Source organism: Phaenicophaeus curvirostris, chromosome 1 (genome assembly GCF_032191515.1).
Source record: "Phaenicophaeus curvirostris isolate KB17595 chromosome 1, BPBGC_Pcur_1.0, whole genome shotgun sequence".
Lineage (NCBI taxonomy): Eukaryota > Metazoa > Chordata > Aves > Cuculiformes > Cuculidae > Phaenicophaeus > Phaenicophaeus curvirostris.
Window position 1 is genome coordinate 200,048,757 of NC_091392.1, and position 18,107 is coordinate 200,066,863.

At 36.7% G+C, this 18,107-nt stretch overlaps 1 protein-coding gene across 3 annotated transcripts in view; it reads left to right on the forward strand.

The window, feature by feature from the left end:
* CNTN5 (contactin 5) overlaps window positions 1-18,107 on the forward strand; it is a 666,657-nt gene that overhangs the window by 589,616 nt on the left and 58,934 nt on the right. For all 3 annotated transcript variants that reach the window (XM_069883473.1, XM_069883470.1, XM_069883471.1), the window contains exons 13-15: window positions 3,279-3,406; window positions 4,329-4,504; window positions 17,364-17,484. In XM_069883473.1, coding sequence (XP_069739574.1) covers window positions 3,279-3,406; window positions 4,329-4,504; window positions 17,364-17,484 — 425 coding nt within the window. The remainder of the gene's footprint in view (window positions 1-3,278; window positions 3,407-4,328; window positions 4,505-17,363; window positions 17,485-18,107) is intronic.

An 18,107-nucleotide genomic window follows, 5' to 3' on the forward strand; every position in this document is an offset into this window, starting at 1 on the left:
ACCTTTTCATCTAATTTCTAACACCCTTCTTTCTTTGTCCTAGTCATTATGAAAAATTGAGATAATAGTACAAAGAAACATTTCTCTTTCAAAAGCAATTAGTTTTCCTCTTCTGTTCTACCTGTTTCTTAACCCTCTTAAATTTGTGAATTAAACTCATTTAACCAATCATGAATTTCAGAATGAAAATCATGGTTGAAACCCATAGAAGATCAAATCTGCATTTATTTTCTTTAGAAAATGTTTCTTCTTAATAAATACTGTAACAATTTAGTCTCATTCAATCTACCTTAGTTAAATGATGTAGATTTTTATGTCATGTCCATTTGCTGTCATATATTGATTATTCTTTCCTAATAATTCCTGATAAAATATATATTATTATTGATCTTAAGCCAATATGCTTATTGACTCCGAGTTATTAATGCTCATATCTCTTTCTTCATGTCATTAGACAGATGCAAATTCTTTTTTAGAGAAATGCTAAACTCATGCTAATTTTTTCAGAGTCCTTGGCTGGACAACATCTATCTCTTTGGTGTGATTACGATCCCTCAGTTTCTAATAAATCAATAATTCAGGGGTTTGTCTTGAATTATCATTAATTCTACCCCAATCCCATTTCATCTCTGTTTGCCTGCCTTTTATTTATGAACCTAAAAAACCTTTTGCTGTGGTATTTTCTTATTAAAATATGTAGACATACTATGCAGGTGGTCTCGCCATGACTGAGAGATATTGGCAGGGAAGGAGAAGTCTGTGTTCCTGCTGTGTGCAGCAAGTGTTATGTGAATAAATAAAACATTTCAGTTTCCATCATAACCAGCCTCTGGCTTTTCTCTCAAAGACAAAAAAAAAATAGGAAGAACAGATGAATGCTAGGCATTTAAGGAAAATATTAATTTCTGAGCCAAATAGTTCACCGACAAATATGTTTGCAATGCTCCTTTGTTTGTGCAATTACTCTTTTCCTCATGGATATTAAAAGCTTTCAGCTAAATATAAATGTAGCTGAGAATGTGTATAAGATTCATTAGATAATCTTCCATATGCATGTAACTTTCTTTTCCTCCAAGCTCAGGATGAAAAACAGTTTTATATCAGGACTTACGTAGCATATAAGCTTTTATAATTTGTAAACACGGTAGGAGGGTACTTTCATTTGCCTGATGCTGACAGTATATTGATGAAAACTATTACTGTTCTACAAAAGCTGTTGTCATACTAATGGTATGCTGTCCTCAGAGCATTGATCACAGAGCATCTTGATAGGAAAACTAAACTTACACAAAGAAAAATGGAAAGCAGCTTACATCCTCATCAGTTCCTTAAGCAGATTGTTCCTTCAAAGGTGTGACAACATTTCAGGCCGCCTTATTTGTTGGAAAAAAAAAAATCCAAAACCTCTAAACTCTGATACAGAGATGTTTGCTTATTATGATTATATCTTCTATAAAATTACCTCTACACAAATAATGTGGCTCATACAGATAAATATTTGTTTAGAGCAAGATGGCAGTTACATCATCAGATTGTACTAGGGAATTTGAGAGTTGACACGTCCTTCCTCTGCCCCATTTACTTTTGAAGCTACTGTTTTCTTCTGTCTCTCTGCTGAGAGCAGTAAGCGGTTTCACATCTGCAGTGAATAGAAGTACATTTTCCACTGGAATGAAATTCTGTTTTCTCCACCGCAGTGTTTATAAACATCAGATAACAAAATGCCATTTTTCACGGAGTCGGAGACTAGGGGGTAATATTCAGGAAAAAGAAGGAAAAAAACATACGCAGTCTCACATTAGTGATGTAGTTTGAGTACATTATGGAATCTTAAGCCTTTGCTAATTCACTTCTAATTTAAATCAAAGGTAACTCAGCTTTGCATTTTAACGCATCCGACCTAGAAAGGGAATTCCTTCCCTTTTTTGGTTGCTGAATAACTCGATTGAGAGCAAGATGATCAAAGCACTTTGCCCCTGGTTAAGTGCTTCTCAAGAGTAAACCAAAACATTGTACCCTTCATGACTTCTGATCATAGTTTCAATTGGGGGCTTACAGCAGAAAGAGCATTAGTCACCACATTAACAGATAGGAAGCATGCTCGGAGGAGGTATATCTAAAAATTCAGTCATCACTGGGAAGAGACACCCTCCTACTTAGAGTCTAACACAGACAGAGGTCTTACTTGAATTTCAAAATACAGGAGGAGGAAGTACTCCTTCATCTCCTCTTCCACTCTGTACCATACCTGAAAGCATTTGGTAAGATCATCTGCTTTCAGAGTCCATGCCTGAAGGAGGGCTTCCAACCTACACATCCCATGTCCCTTGAGAGAACCGTAACCACCGTAACCAAGCTCAGAAAGGATATAACCAAGCTCAGAAAGGATTGCAGCCCTGTCTGCAATCAGGGCTTGGCTTTAATGCCATGTAAGAGTTTCCATGTTTCACTTAGGCTTCCCTGTCAGGAAAGGAACACTAATTGTCTACTGTTCTTCCAGGGCTGCAGCTTTAACATATAATAAACTCAGGGGCTTTGTCATTTTAGAAGAGAAAAAATGTTGTAATTTTTATAGCTTCATGGACTTTATAGTTAATACTGTGCAAGTAAGGCCAAAGTTTTAAGCTCCTAAATGTAAACAATTGAACAACATTTTTCATGAGTATGCTTAAGTAGTGCTACTTAGCTAGAGATATAGTGGAGCTGAAATCATACAAGACTCAAGGAAAAAAATAAAAACTGAGCTACAAAAAGGCAGAGATTAAGTCCCTATGCTATACTGTGTAGTGATGCCATAAATCATATTTTGACCAGACACAATTAATTTTATGTTTTTTTTCTAGTCCTTCTTTTGCACTTTGCTTCCCATTCTTCTTAGATTTGATTTTTAAGGTCATTTTTTTTCCTAAACGAAATACTGTGTGCATGACATTGAAATGTGATTTGACAATAATATAGTAGTGAAACTTTAAAGACAAATTATGAAAAATCGCCTTTTTTACTTTATACAGAAGGTTCATTAAAATTCACCACTGATAAGTCTCAAAGCATACTAATGCACTGATGCCATCCTGAAACTTTTTGAACTAAGGAAGGGGAATGAGCAAAAAAGGTTTATTACAACCTTTTTGAAATGTAAGAGAATTTGAGTATCATCTTCATCATCTCTTGCTACAGAGGCAGCAGTCCTTAATCCTATTTATTAGCTCCAAAAGATATGGAAGTTGACTGCTAGGATGGGAGATATATTTATATATTGATGTATTTATCCTTTCTAGGATAACTATTCTTCCACATGGGAGCCTGCGAATCCTGAATGCTTCCAAGTCTGATGAAGGACGGTACTTATGCCAAGGTGTAAATGTATTTGGCTCTGCTGAAATCATTGCATCATTATTTGTTAAAGGTATGAAAAAGTATTTTGACGATAATTATGATTTCCCTCTGTTCATATTGCATTATTGCTTAGAATCCATGGCCATAAAAACAACAGCAGTGTACAGACTGAATAAAAAGGCATTTCCAACAAGATAGCGAAGCTATCCTCCATCTAGTTAAACATCATATTCCTGCATCAGATTGCATAATCCCACTGTTATATCATAGATGTATGTCAGACAAATTTGTATATGGATTGGAACACTCAAATTGTAAATTCTATAACTAAATGAATCAATTTCCATTTCAACATAATTTAGCTTTGGAAATGCAATTACCCCTACATTTTTCTGCATGGGAAAAAGGTTTAGGATTACAGGAATTATTGTATTAATATAAAACATGAGGAAAGACAGTTCCCTAGAACAGCAATAATAATGAAACCACCAAGATGTATTAATTTCTAAATCACATTTTTGTCACTTTTCAGTCGAATTCTTGTATGATCATGGGTTTTAGTTTTAAGTGTTCAGGTCTTTTGACTTGATTTTTCCATCTTCTTCCTATATGTAGTATGCCTAAGAATCATCCCTTTTATTTTAAGTGACAAAACTGAGATTTTCATGTACTCACAAGAATCCACATGTTGCTTTAAAAAAATAATAAATCTTTCTGAGATTAATTAAATTAATTAATTAATCCATCTCAGAAGTCCTATAGATTGTTGTTTAGGGTCCTGCTTTATTGTTTTCATCAAACTGGATGTAATTCCTGTTCACCACTGTCATGTCTTCGTGTGCATTATGAATGTATTTCAGTATTTGACATTATTTGTAACAAACAAGAAATTAATTCTCTGACTAGACTAAGCAGAACCTAATCATATTATTTTGTCCTTGCATTATAACCAGACTTCCCTCTAAATGTCAGTAATGTTTCTGTATTTCAAGAACCTACAAGAATAGAGCTGACTCCCAAGAAGATAGAGTTAACAGTTGGAGAAAGCATTGTCCTCAGTTGCAAAGCCATTCATGACAGCACACTAGATGTCACTTTCTATTGGACACTCAATGGGCAGCCAATTGACTTTGAAAAAGAAGGTGGACACTTTGAAAGCATCAAGGCAGTAAGTGATTAAGCGTTTTTAATCTGTGTGCTGCAAGCTGATAGGAATTTGCATGCTTTTACACATCTTCCATTTACCAAATTCTAACCAAATTGAAAGACAACTGGTTTCATTAGTGTTGGAAAGAAATGTTAGAAAAAGGCTCATACTGCAAGTCATTAGAATTACTTCAAGTAGTTTTAGTCAACAAGATATTAAATGTAAACTTAAACATCCTATTATTAGTGAGGCATCCAAAGATCTTTGCAGGGGAACAGAAAGTAGTTTGAATCAAATCCTTCCCACATTATTCTTCTTATTTTAATATAGAAAGAATACTTCTAAAAACTTTGATGTCTTTCTCACTGATAACATGGCTGTTGGAATGCCCTCACCTCCCAGTTCTTTTACTTGTCTAGCATATATTTTAATATTTGAATAGCAAGGAATATGTTTCATTTTCCAATTCCCCTGCATGAGGTAAGTTCTATCTGTGCAAACATTATTTAAGTCAATAAGAATCATATTTAAAAAATCTGCCTACCTATTTCAAATATTACCCTTTGATTCATAAACAATTTAATATGATCAAGCAGTATGGTAAAGTAATTCAAACCTGTCCCATGTAAAGTGGTTTGAACTTTTCTTAATAGAAAGAAATATCTAAACATGAATAAGTTTGGATATTGAATCTGCAGTCATAGATTCTATAATTTACCGAACTCAATATTCCCAGTAATGAAATGTAAATCAGATGTCCATGCTATGTAAATACAGAAAAAAGAAGTTCATAAAGTCAGGAAACGTTGGAACTTAATATTTCTAATTTGAGTACAATGTAGCAAAGTTAAATTTGCATTAAAAATCTTGTTAGCTGCAATCAATTTACTCTTCCACCTACCTTTATGGAAGCCATGCTACTTTATGGGGTCAGTTTTGGTTTGTTTTTTTTTTTTTTAAATGGGTTTACTTTGATAAACTTTTTAATTGAAAAAAAAGCATTAGTAAGGTATATCTTAATGTGAAAGTTCTTAGCATACTTATTTTCATCTCAGGAAGTCCAATATTAAAAATACAACACTAAATTTATAGGAAGGAAAACTATCCTTCTGTTTTTAACTTCAAGTTGAAAACATTCTTTGATACAAGGAAACATCCTATGATTACAATCTAACTTCAAATTATTTTCAAAAATTTTAAATCTAAAACATGTTACATTGTTTCCTTAGTGCATTTCAACATCTTCCATGCTGAATGGAATTTTTAGTCACTGGGGAAAATCATCAGTCTAGGAAACTTGCAAAATTATTTCTCCTATCCAAATAAAGCTAATTTAATGTAATTTCATTCCTTTTTTTTTGAAAACAGAATTTTGTAGATCTTTCAACAAGAATTCTTCATTAATCTTATTTCTACCAGGGAAAGCCCTCAAACTGATTGCAGTAAGACACAATGAAAATGAGTACCTGGTAGGCAGCATATGGGACTATTTTCAGCCAAATATGCATGCAAACCTCACCGAAATTTCTGATCCCTTTTCTTATTCTTTTATGGTTAAAATTTTGCCAAAATCTAGTGTATTTAAACAGCTCTTTTAGTAGGAGTTTATGACTTCCTTCTCACTGTGTTGCTAAAGAGTCACTGCTACATTACTAAGTGATAGTACTAATCACTTATAATGGAGTCTACTAATCACACATAATGGAGTCAATGCTCAAAGTCTAAATGACTAAGCGATTAAAAAAAAAGGGGTTTTTTTGTTAAGTATAAATCTGGCATCTTCCTTTTCAGAAGCACACAAGCAATCCTTTTCCCTAAAACATACTTTTTTTCCAAACAGCAAAATTCAGCTGATTCAGAAAATAAAATCAGGCTGAAAAGAAGGCGTTACACATTTAGAAAAATATTACAAAATTAGATCCTCCTTGTTTAATGTTAAATCAGTTTTGAAATAGTGAAATACTATGCAACTCTGAAGAAATACCAAAATGAAACTTCAGACTTTGATATTATTAGGACATACTAGCTTCATTTGCCTTTATGAAACTGGTCATACAAGAGATGATCAGACCATGCTTCATTTACTTGCATACTTAACTCACTTAAATGTCAAGACATTTCTTTTTTAGTTTTCACTCTAAAGAGAGAATGGAAAGGTAGGCTTGGATCAACTGCAAAAGGACTGAAAATATCTATGAACACTTTAAAGGCAGGATGGAGTTGAAATGCTCCTTTTCAGAAAAGAGATAACAAAACATGTCCCTATGTGGACAATTCTCACTGAAATTTTTTGAATGCTGTTGGAAATATAATATAATATAGCCTTCTCCCTCTTTGAAAGTAGTTAAAATCTGTTAAAAGATAGGCAAATTTTCATTCACCAAAAAGCATATTTTGATGTTTGCATTGTCTTGAAATAAAGATGAATCATTTGGGAGATGCAAAGCTCAAAAGTAGTCTCTGTGATGAGTTTGTGTTTTGATATAAAAAAGCTACAATTCCCATAACTACTCATCTGTGGAATGCTGTCAGTTGTATATCATTATCATTTCTGTTAACCAACAAAGCATGTTAAATTAATTACAAGGATGAAAATGTATTTTTTTACTTCATTAAAACTTAAGGCATGACCAGGTACTAGGAGGAAGCCAGATAAAATAAAACTCTTTGGTTTTCCTGTCATGTAACCATCTCCTTTAACCCAATTTCAAAGGAGTGATACGCAGTGTGATAGAGACACAGGTTTAAGAATGCAGAAAAAAAAGGCTTTTGAAGAAAACTTAAAATCTGATAAAATTCCATCTATATCTTATTTTGCATTTCTTAATTAAACATTTTTTAAAAAAAAAATGCATGAGTTGATTCTGAAAAAAATGATTTTTAATGCAGTACCTTTAGTAAAAATAACATCCTTTGTGTGCATGAAGTTATAGAATTACATATGCACTTTGTTCTGCACACACTGATGCTTCAGTTAAAGAAAATATTCAGGTTTGTTTGGATTTTGTTTATAAGTTTGAAAGCCTGGCAAATTAAACATTATTTGAATGGGGTTTTTTAATAACAAAACCATTCTCAGCCTCTCACCACCAGTCACAGTGCTCAAATTACCATTGTGGCAGACCCAGGTGTTAAGTGCGATAAACATTCTGATGCTTAATGCAGTGTTATAAGAGCTGTAAAAGCTATCACCAAAGTAGCATTTATTTGGGCCACAGATAAATTTCCACTTGCTAAAATTGCATGCTCCCTAGCAATTACAATTAAAAGGAAAGAAAAAGCTTCTTTTAATAATACATGTTGCTCTGCTTTTTTTTAAAAAAAATAATTATATCTGTAGCTTTTGTACAAGAAAACAATCCTACCATTTTTTATGCTAATAACTAATTTTTATACAAATAGAAGATGGTTTTGCTGTTATTTACTGAGCAATAAAGGATTTACTGCCTATAGAAATTTAGGTACTTCAAGGACTTGCCTGGCAAAAAGATGTGTGGTAAGGATGCTAAGTTGAACAAAGCTATGCATGAGGGGAATATTACGAAAAAGAGACTGAACTCTAGTGGATTGACAGGTGCAGACTGCACCCTAGGAATGGAGAATATCCCAAATGATGTGTACACATATCTTCATGGTACACTTGGTAGCAGAACAATAACGCAAAGGGCTATGATTACCTAGAATACTTCGACATTAGAAAAGTCTTACTTTGTCTACCAAAAGACTTGATAACATTTTAGGGTTTGTGAGGGGTAATCTCTATAATTAACAAAAACAAATTTACATGGAAGTCTGAGTTGCCAAGATTTCCTTCTAGCAATACCAGTGAGCACAGGAAAGACAGGCCTACTTGCTTTTATTAGGGTAACTTTGATTTTCTGTCTTATGTGTCAAATCCAGAAATCCTGTCCAAAATTCTATTCAAAATTTTCTTTTCTAAGATCTCCCCTGACCTTAATTTTGTCCTAGAGGTATCCCTTTTTTAGCTAAAGACATCTGATTTTGTGAGTAGATTTTAAACCAGCTAACAACATTCCAGCTCTGTGTTTCAAAGCCAATCCTGTTTTTAACAGCCAAGCAAAATACTTCACTGTGGTGATCCACAGGCTAGTAAGCAGCAGCATTGCTCTTAGGATCTCTCACCTTGACCTGCATGAGCAACTTTTAGACTCAGGAAAGTGATTTAGTCTCAAAAAAGATTTAGTCTCTTTGATCTTAACTGAAGCTACTAACATAGGAAGAAATAGGTACAATTTGTCATGTTACATTTTACGGTGGTAATTTGTTCACATGGAATTGAAATCTACTATTTCACTTAGAAAAGTCCAGTAGATACAGACCAGATATTAACTACTGTCTGGCACTGGAGATTTCCATCTGATAATCTGGAATCTGTAAGAAAGCATAACTTTGCATTTTTCCTAACATTTTCAAGTTTCCCCTTAGTTTGTTGTAGCACTTTAATCATATTTTAAAAGCTAAGATTAAAATTTCCTAAGCATTTTCTGACTAGGCAGCACCGACTTCTACACTACACAGAATCAATTAAAACAGCAGGCTGTTAATAATAATGTCTTTCCTCTTTATTGGACATCAAACCAAACAAGACTAATTAAATAGGGGTTTTATTTAACACCCTCCGTCCTCCTTACACTGAGGAAAACAGCAGTAGTTATCAAAAGTCTTGTAGAAGACACATGTTCTATGCAGAGAATTTCTATTCAGCATAATGCTGCTATATCAACTTCGTTGCTTTCAATTTGTTTCACTGCTTGTCAAAATGCTTTCCTGCCGATGGAAGAGGCTGAACACAGCCATTTCTGTCTACTCAAATCTCTAGATATTTCAGCCCAATGCTCATTACCAGGTTTTGCCCATTTGTTACGCTACCGCAGTTAAATACTCAAGTGATCAAAAGCAGTTCTGAAATAAAATTTTATCTTGGCTTTTGGTAACACAAATTTCTTGTGAACTGGAGAGTACAAAAAGGAATAAAGATTTCTGTTCAAATTGAAATACGCATTTTGTGACTGGTAAATACAAACCAGAATCTGAACATAATGAAGTCCATGGTCTAGTAATGTCTTGCTTCAGGATATAAACAGCCCCATTGAAGTAACTGAATTTATAGACATACCTGCCTGCTGCATTAGAACTGGTCACTCTGAACATGCCCTAGAATCAAACAAATACGTAAACTGGCGTGCACAAGTACAGGCAGTTAATTTTTACGCTAGTTTATTCTGTTAAGGTATTTTGCACCTTCCCTCAATGACAAGAAACATTCTAAAGAGAAAAGTCTTGGGGTAAACACAAGATATTTCACGACAGTCCATTTTTCCCCATTTTCTTGCAGCTAATGGATGATTTAACTGCTTGACACAGTGTTAGTTATAACAGTACAGCCAGTTGTTAGAACATTTGGTTAATATCATCCTTATTAAGGACATCATACCTTATTAATATCATACCTTAATCATACATTAATATCATACCTTATTAAGGATGATATTGATAAGGCTAAGGTCTTCTGTTTGCAGCTCTGCTGTCTATTTTGCACTTGCAGATCCACAACATTTCTCCAAAGCTGTTCTGGCAGTGTTTCCCAGAGCCTTCCTGGCAGTATTTTTCCCTTGCAATTTTTACACTGATGATCTCCTGGTTTTGTTCTCATGGCCTCGCACCTGCAAACACCAAATGTTATTACAGCATGATGGTCACATGGGGAGCAGCTCTCACAGACCTGAAACTCACCCCTTCCTCTTGCCCTTTTTCTTGGTCTCTTTTTTTTAAATCAAACCATACTGTGCATCAAAGTATGTAATTGTAGTGTAAACAATAAATATTCTTCAAAAATATACAGACACAGAAGTTTAATAATCAATCACTGTGCAACAACTGCTCTTAATTAAGATATACTAATTAACATATAGGAAGTCTTGCTAGGTCCCAAAGAAAAGATTCCAACATTTGGGGTGGGTGGGGGGAGGCAAAAAATAATCATAATCTTCACTGCCACCTGCTGCACTGGAGAGAGCCTCAAGAGGGGAATATTCTCTCTGGCTACTTACCAGAAAGTATTTTCCATTTTCCTATTCTCCCTCTCTTCTCTTTACCTTCTATATTTCTCACCTAGGTGGCTTTCTTTGCTAGAGCTTCTGTGCCATCATCTGAGGACTTTGCTCATACAACTCTGTTCATGCAAGGCTATGACAACATTCTTTGTGGAACACACTAATGAAATCCTTATCATCAGCCGGATCTTCATGTTTTGATGTCTTCCTAAAATGGCACACTTATTCCAGATGGATTTTTCTTTCATTTCTGTCATCCATCTGTCACTATCACCACCCTTCCACTCAGATCAGATGTGTTGCTCTATGCTCTCTTTTTCCCCCTTTCTGCATCTTTAAAAGGAAGCACATGTACCCCATATTATTCAGTCTTTTCTTCCTTTTTTCTCCTGGTAATAACAACTCAGATATAGAACATATGGCACTACCGTTACTGTAATACTGCATATCATTAATCACAACAAAACCAATAACTTAATCTGCTTTGTTCCAAATGTGCTATGTGATTAAAAGACAGATCTCAGAATATAATTTCTGTTCTTGCTATATCAACAGAGAAATCTGCTGCTTTTTAACAGATTAAATATTTGCACTTTGTAAACATCGTAAGCAGCAAATAGGCAAATAGTTGATGTGTTAAACCTGAGAATTTGCACGAAATAGTACTTAAATTGTTATAAATGTTCTATGAAAGAAGCTGGCTTGAAGCCAACAGTCCATCATAATATACATATAAATTGTCAGAATAATTTAAAAGCACTCTGTTGCTGCTTTTTCACCTACTGTTGATGGCATGAATCTAACATTACCATGAGGTTATCCTGTAAGATCATTAGTTTGCTCTAAATTCCCCAGAAATAAACTCCATTCCTAATCAAACATATCAAACAATCAAGATTCAACTGTGAAATCATTTTTCAATTTAAGCTGACTGAATTTCATGAATACAGACTATTATGCTAAATAAAATAATTTCAGGAGTTCACCTAACTTGTGTGTTATCTGTATAAACACACATATATTTAAAATAATCATTTAAGCTGAATAAAATAGCCTTAAAAACTCAACTCATCCATGTTTAGGATCAAATCTCAGTCATATTTGATTATAGATCATTGGTTTACTGCTCTCAGTTTATACAGAACATATTACAAAATGTTTAGGTAGTTTTCAAGCTTTTAGTACCTCCCAAGCATTCTCTTCCCTATGGAAACCTGTTTGCAGGAAAGTATCTTCAGCTCTCGCTGTTGAGAGATTTAGATGACAACTAGCAAGCCTTGGTAAACCCCTATAGTCATGGTAAAGAAATTACTCAAACACTGCTTAGGCTGTCATCATATTTCTTTTCCTACAATGACAGTCAGTGTTTGGCAACTCCTTTTTTCCCCCATCGATTTAAGCTTTTGTTGAACCATGAGTGTTTATAATAGTTTCAGTACTCTGTTTAGACATGTTCTTCTCGAGCAGAGAGACAATTCGCACTGCATGTTGTCCAGATTGAATTCCCAACTCAGATGCTCAGTAGAGTAACAGGCAGCCTTTAGAGACGCCAAGCCTTTGCAATACAGAAGCTGAGAGCTGTGAGGGGCCACATCATCTCTATAGAATGCGCAGTATTTTGAACTTCCTTGCCTTTTTGCCCACCTTTCTGAGATAAACTAGAGCTATGCTCACAGAACTGCAGCTGGAGTTTAAAAGGGGAGTATGATCAATGTGGAAAATGAGCAGCATTATAAACAGATTAAATGAAAACTAGGACTGATATAATGACAAAAGAATAATTTAAGGTTCCAAAGTTTCATATATACGTTCCACATATAATTTTGTAGTTTGAAGATATGCGATAAATTGTATAATAAACAAACCAACTTTTAATTCATCCATGGAAGAGGTAGGGGAAGTAAACGATGCACTTATTAGATGTTTTAAAGCGGCTCTATGGTGTAACTGTGAGCTCCATTTCAAATGCAGGCAGATAATAGATTTTTCTTGTGCAAAGCCTTCAAAGGAAAAGGTAAGATGCTGAATGAACCACCTTGGTTCAGAGATAAAAACTCAGCAAATGAATGGACAGACTAGCAGGGAGGTTTCCTAGCAACCGCCTGAAGATAATAAACTTGCTCTCACAGGAAGCATAAGTGTAATTCTCTCCATTTATAGAATCATATGTAAAAGTTACTTTACCGCAAAGCAACTCACAACCTCGTAGGATTTATTAAATGAAAAGGAAAAAATACACAACTTGTGTCACTGGGGACGTGGGATGGCTAAAGAAGTATTAATTCACCAGTAGTGAGTTCTCTGCAACTTAGCACCTTTTTTTGTTCTCTGCAAATCACCAACATTAGGGCAACAAATACAGCAGGGTGATTCTCATGGAGAAAAATATTCACATTACATGCTCCTTGGAGCCTTTTTGAGTTAGAGGAAATCATAGAAACATAGAATCATAGAATAACCAGGTTGGAAGAGACCCACCGGATCATCACGTCCAACCATTCCTAACAAACACTAAACCATGCCCCTTAGCACCTCGTCCACCCGTGCCTTAAACACCTCCAGGGAAGGTGAATCAACCACCTCCCTGGGCAGCCTCTGCCAGTGCCCAATGACCCTTTCTGTAAAGAATTTTTTCCTAATGTCCAGTCTAAATCTCCCCTGGAGGAGCTTGAGGCCATTCCCTCTTGTCCTGTCCCCTGTCACTTGGGAGAAGAGGCCAGCACCCTCCCCTCTACAACCTCCTTTCAGGTAATTATAGAGAGCAATGAGGTCTCCCCTCAGCCACCTCTTCTCCAGGCTAAACAACCCCAGCTCTCTCAGCCGCTCCTCATAAGGCCTGTTCTCCAGCCCCCTCACCAGCTTTGTTGCTCTTCTCTGGACTCACTCCAGAGCCTCAACATCCTTCTTGTGGTGAGGGGCCCAGAACTGAACACAGGATTCGAGGAGCGGACTCACCAGTGCTGAGTACAGAGGGAGAATAACCTCCCTGGACCTGCTGGTCACACCGTTTCTGATACAAGCCAAGATGCCATTGGCCTTCTTGGCCACCTGGGCACACTGCTGGCTCATATTCAGTTGGCTGTTAACCAACACCCCCAGGTCCCTCTCCTCCAGGCAGCTTTCTAGACAGACTTCTCCTAGTCTGTAGCACTGCACAGGGTTGTTGTGTCCCAAGTGCAGGACCCGGCATTTGGCCTTGTTAAACCTCATGCCATTGGACTCAGCCCAGCGGTCCAGCCTGTCCAGATCCCTTTGCAGAGCCTCCCTACCCTCCAGCAGATCGACACTTCCACCCAGCTTAGTGTCGTCCGCAAACTTGCTAAGGGTGCACTCCATGACTTCATCCAGGTCATTGATAAAGACATTGAACAGGGCTGGACCCAGCACTGAGCCCTGGGGAACCCCACTTGTCACTGGCCTCCAGCTGGATTTCACACCATTTACCACCACTCTCTGGGCCCGGCCATCCAACTAGTTTTCCACCCAGGAGAGTGTGCGCCTGTCCAGCCCAGAGGCTGACAGTTTCTGAAGCAGAATGCTGTGAGAAACTGTGTCAAAGCCTTTACTGAAGTCCAGGAAGACCACATCCACAGCCTTTCCCTCATCCAGCAGCCGAGTCACCTTGTCATAGAAGGCGATCAGGTTAGTCTGGCAAGACCTGCCTTTTGTGCACCCATGTTGACTGGGCCTGATCCCCGGGTTCTCTTGCATGTGCTTCATGATAGCACGCAAGATCACCTGCTCCATGACTTTCCCTGGCACTGAGGTCAGACTGACAGGCCTGTAGTTCCCTGGGTCCTCCCTGCGACCCTTCTTGTAGATGGGCACAACATCAGCCAGCCTCCAGTCCAGTGGGACTTCCCCAGTCTTCCAGGACTGTTGGAAGATGTTGGAAATATCTCTATATCAAAAGCAATTGCTACATATAGGTGGAATTCTTGTGAAAAACTACTTCAAGGAATGCCTTACAGGTAAAGCACACACTATGTGACCTGGATAACATGCCAAACTGGAGAAGAGACAACAATAGATTGACACAGCACTTCTTAATAGTCTTTGGCACTGAAGACACTCAGAACCTGTTGAATAGGATACTATGGAACATTAGCTATATAATACAGTACTTCATTGACCTAGAGAGGACAATTAGTCATGACTGATAGCATCAATAATTATATTATTATTTATTTGCCATGTAATGAAGACCAGGAATGTGTTACAGTAGGTCCACAGCTGATGCTGGCCTTGAAAACTGCATTTAGCTTTCCTTAAAATCGTTAGAAGTTGGCTGTCAAACCTACCTGGGTTTTTCAGGGATTTTTTAAGCCTTAGTTTCTGTAAATTACAAGATATATTCCACAGAGTAGAAGATTATGCTGAACAGATGTAAATAATTTTGATACTTGGCTAAATGGATAATACATGGTATTCAGAAAACTAAGAAATATTGATTTTTGTAATAAAATGCTTATTTGAAATAGTGCATTTATCACAAAATATGTCCTGTGACAGAAGAACATAAAATTAGTGGAATAAAACACAAGTTTTAAAACTGTACTCTTAATAAAGTCAAAAATTAGATATGGAAAAAGAAATATAAACACCTCTCATTTCAGCTTTGAATAATACTGGTACCACACACTTGTCGAATCATTAGGCTGTTTTAAATCACGTTAGTCCAGATGAGAAATCTTTGTACATTGTCTGTATCCATATCACCCAGGTTTTTTCTTCCACAAAAGGGGGGGAGAAAAAAGTTTTTGCTGAAGCATTACATCTTTTTCCACTGAGAGAAGATTAAAAGCAAAAGACAATTTCTGACGTTAGATACTTTTCTTAACAGAGACTCTGCTGCATTCCTGCCTAGCAGGGTTTTTTTTAAAACTGGATTGTCATAATTGCTCAAATATATATAGCAGCTGCAATCACATAGTGTAGAGATTTTCTTTATATTTGGAAGGCCAGCTCATCAATTTGATCCTGCCAGGCCCTGTTGTGTGATGTTGAACCTTTCACTACAGGATAAAGTGATCAACAAAATAGTCCTTCTTCCAGGACTTGGAGGAGTCTGTAAAATTCATGAAGACCACTTTATAAGTACCAGTGAACAGCAAATAAAAAGGTATCTTTTAGAAGTCCTGGTCAAATGTATCTCCTACATATCTAAATAGAAAATAAAATGTCTTATTGCCTCCCATGATCAAGAATCTAATATCTGGGCATATATCCATAAGGGCTGGAGAACAGGCCTTATGAGGAGCGGCTGAGAGAGCTGGGGTTGTTTACCCTGGAGAAGAGGAGGCTGAGGGGAGACCTCATTGCTCTCTACAACTACCTGAAAGGAGGTTGTAGAGAGGAGGGTGCTGGCCTCTTCTTCCAAGTGACAGGGGACAGGACAAGAGGGAATGGCCTCAAGCTCCGCCAGGGGAGGTTTAGGCTAGACGTTAGAAAAAAATTCTTTACAGAAAGGGTCATTGGACACTGGAACAGGCTGCCCAGGGAGGTGGTTGAGTCACCTTCCCTGGACGTATTTAAAAGACAGGTGGATGAGGTGCTGAGGGGCATGGTTTAGTGATTGATAGGAATGGCTGGAGTCAATGATCCAGTGGGTCTTTTCCAACCTAGTGATTCTATGATTCTGTGAAATTACTCTGAAGAAAGGACAAATGTGACCTCATTCTGTTTTTTTTTCCCTTCCAATAGCAAGGCTTTGTACCAGAATCACTAATCACCTCAAGCAGCCCATGTTTCAATAGCTAGTAAATGCTGCTGCTCTAGAAAATTAAAAAAAAACCCTGTATCCTGAAGTTGAGTCTTGGTAGAAGTGTGTGTTCTTCTTTTACAGTTAGAGCCCCGGAGTACTCAGATATTCCATTGCTGTGACTTCTGATATGCCAGAGCAAGAAAAAAGGAATTGCATTATGGCCTGACTGGTCTATTTCCCTCCCAGCAACATTTTCAATAAGGCCGTTTCAGAAAGCAAAATATTACCTTTGTGTTCACACTATTAGATCTTGGGACGACTAAATCTGATGGAGCAGCATTTATTTACTCTATTAAGTTTTAGATACAGGGATTATTTTGTATATGCAAAATCTAATATTGTTTCTTGAATTTATGATATAATGCAGAGATTCTTAGCAAAAGCCATTTATCCTCCAAAAGGCTGCTTTCTCTCTTCTGCTCATAATTTTGGGGTGATCTGATTACTGTTGGCAAGAATACTATAAAATAAAAAAATGAACTGGTTCTCTTTGTATAGTCTTCCAGGAACTGCATGTTTCTGGTTTTAATATATATAATTTCAACAGTAAAAATGACAATCTGTTCATATTTCCTCAATCTTATTTAGTATTAATTTCCTCATGTCAATAAAAAACAAGTTACCCTAGTTTTGTTACACTAGAGAGACATACTGCAAATAACACTGCATTATAGGGAAGAGGAAGAAAGAAACCTTCATTTCTAAGAGGACTTTTTTAATACCAAGAATTGCAGTCAACACATTTCTGTTAATGTCCTTAATGAATTTCTTTCTGTTAGTTTGGAATGATTTTCTTTGAGCACGCAAATATGCACAAGGTGCTTTAAGCAAAGTCAAAGTTATTAAAAACCTGAAATCTTCTCCTTTAATCCCTCTTAATTATTGTATAAATTCAGTGTTCTGGTAATCCTTAAAACAAGGTACCAGGGCACATAAATGAAAGCTGCAATCATGAGTTTCTCACACTGTACAGAACACCCTCGCGAACTACCTTGAACATGGATTTACTGAACTTAAAACTGGCACTTCATCCCTGTTTCAGCAAGCATCCTCTGCAGATCTGATGATCAGGAACATCCTCTTGATGCACGCTGGGAGATATGGCTGCAGGGTTCAGACCGCAGCGGACACTGTGTCAGATGAGACAGAGCTGCTTGTTAGGGGTGAGTATGCTCACAGTGCCACACGAAAACACAGTCACCACAAACTACAAGGGAAATGAAATATGTGGCCTTAAGGGATATCTGTGCTATCCGTTATTCTTCAGATTTTATAACACTGAAAACTTTTGTGATTAACCTACTGTGTTTGAAAGCAATTTGATCATAAACTGAACTGCAGACATGGTAATGAGAACAAGACACTCATTTTATTGATGCACAGTCTTAAAGAGAGGTAATAGCACAGATAGTCTACCAGATTAGTTAAAATGTAGACAATTAGCATTGACAAGCTCGTGTAGGGTTGGTAGAATGTGATGCTATACACTTTTTCTTATGGTTGCGCCATACTTTCAAGTTTAATGATTCATTCCCTTCCTGAAATGAGGGGAAGCAATGTTTTGTAAAATTATAGGCATGAACAATGAACCAAAAGCCCGCTAATATGACAGGAATTTGTTTTCCTTACACAGACTTCTGACAATCAAATTTTTACTTCATCTTTAGGTCTAGTCCTGTAACCTGTTGAGTTGCTTTATCTGTCATCCAGCGCTCCTGATTATGCATAGGAACAGAGCCATTGTCCTGTAGAATCCCAGACTGTATTTAGGACACCAGTTAACTGA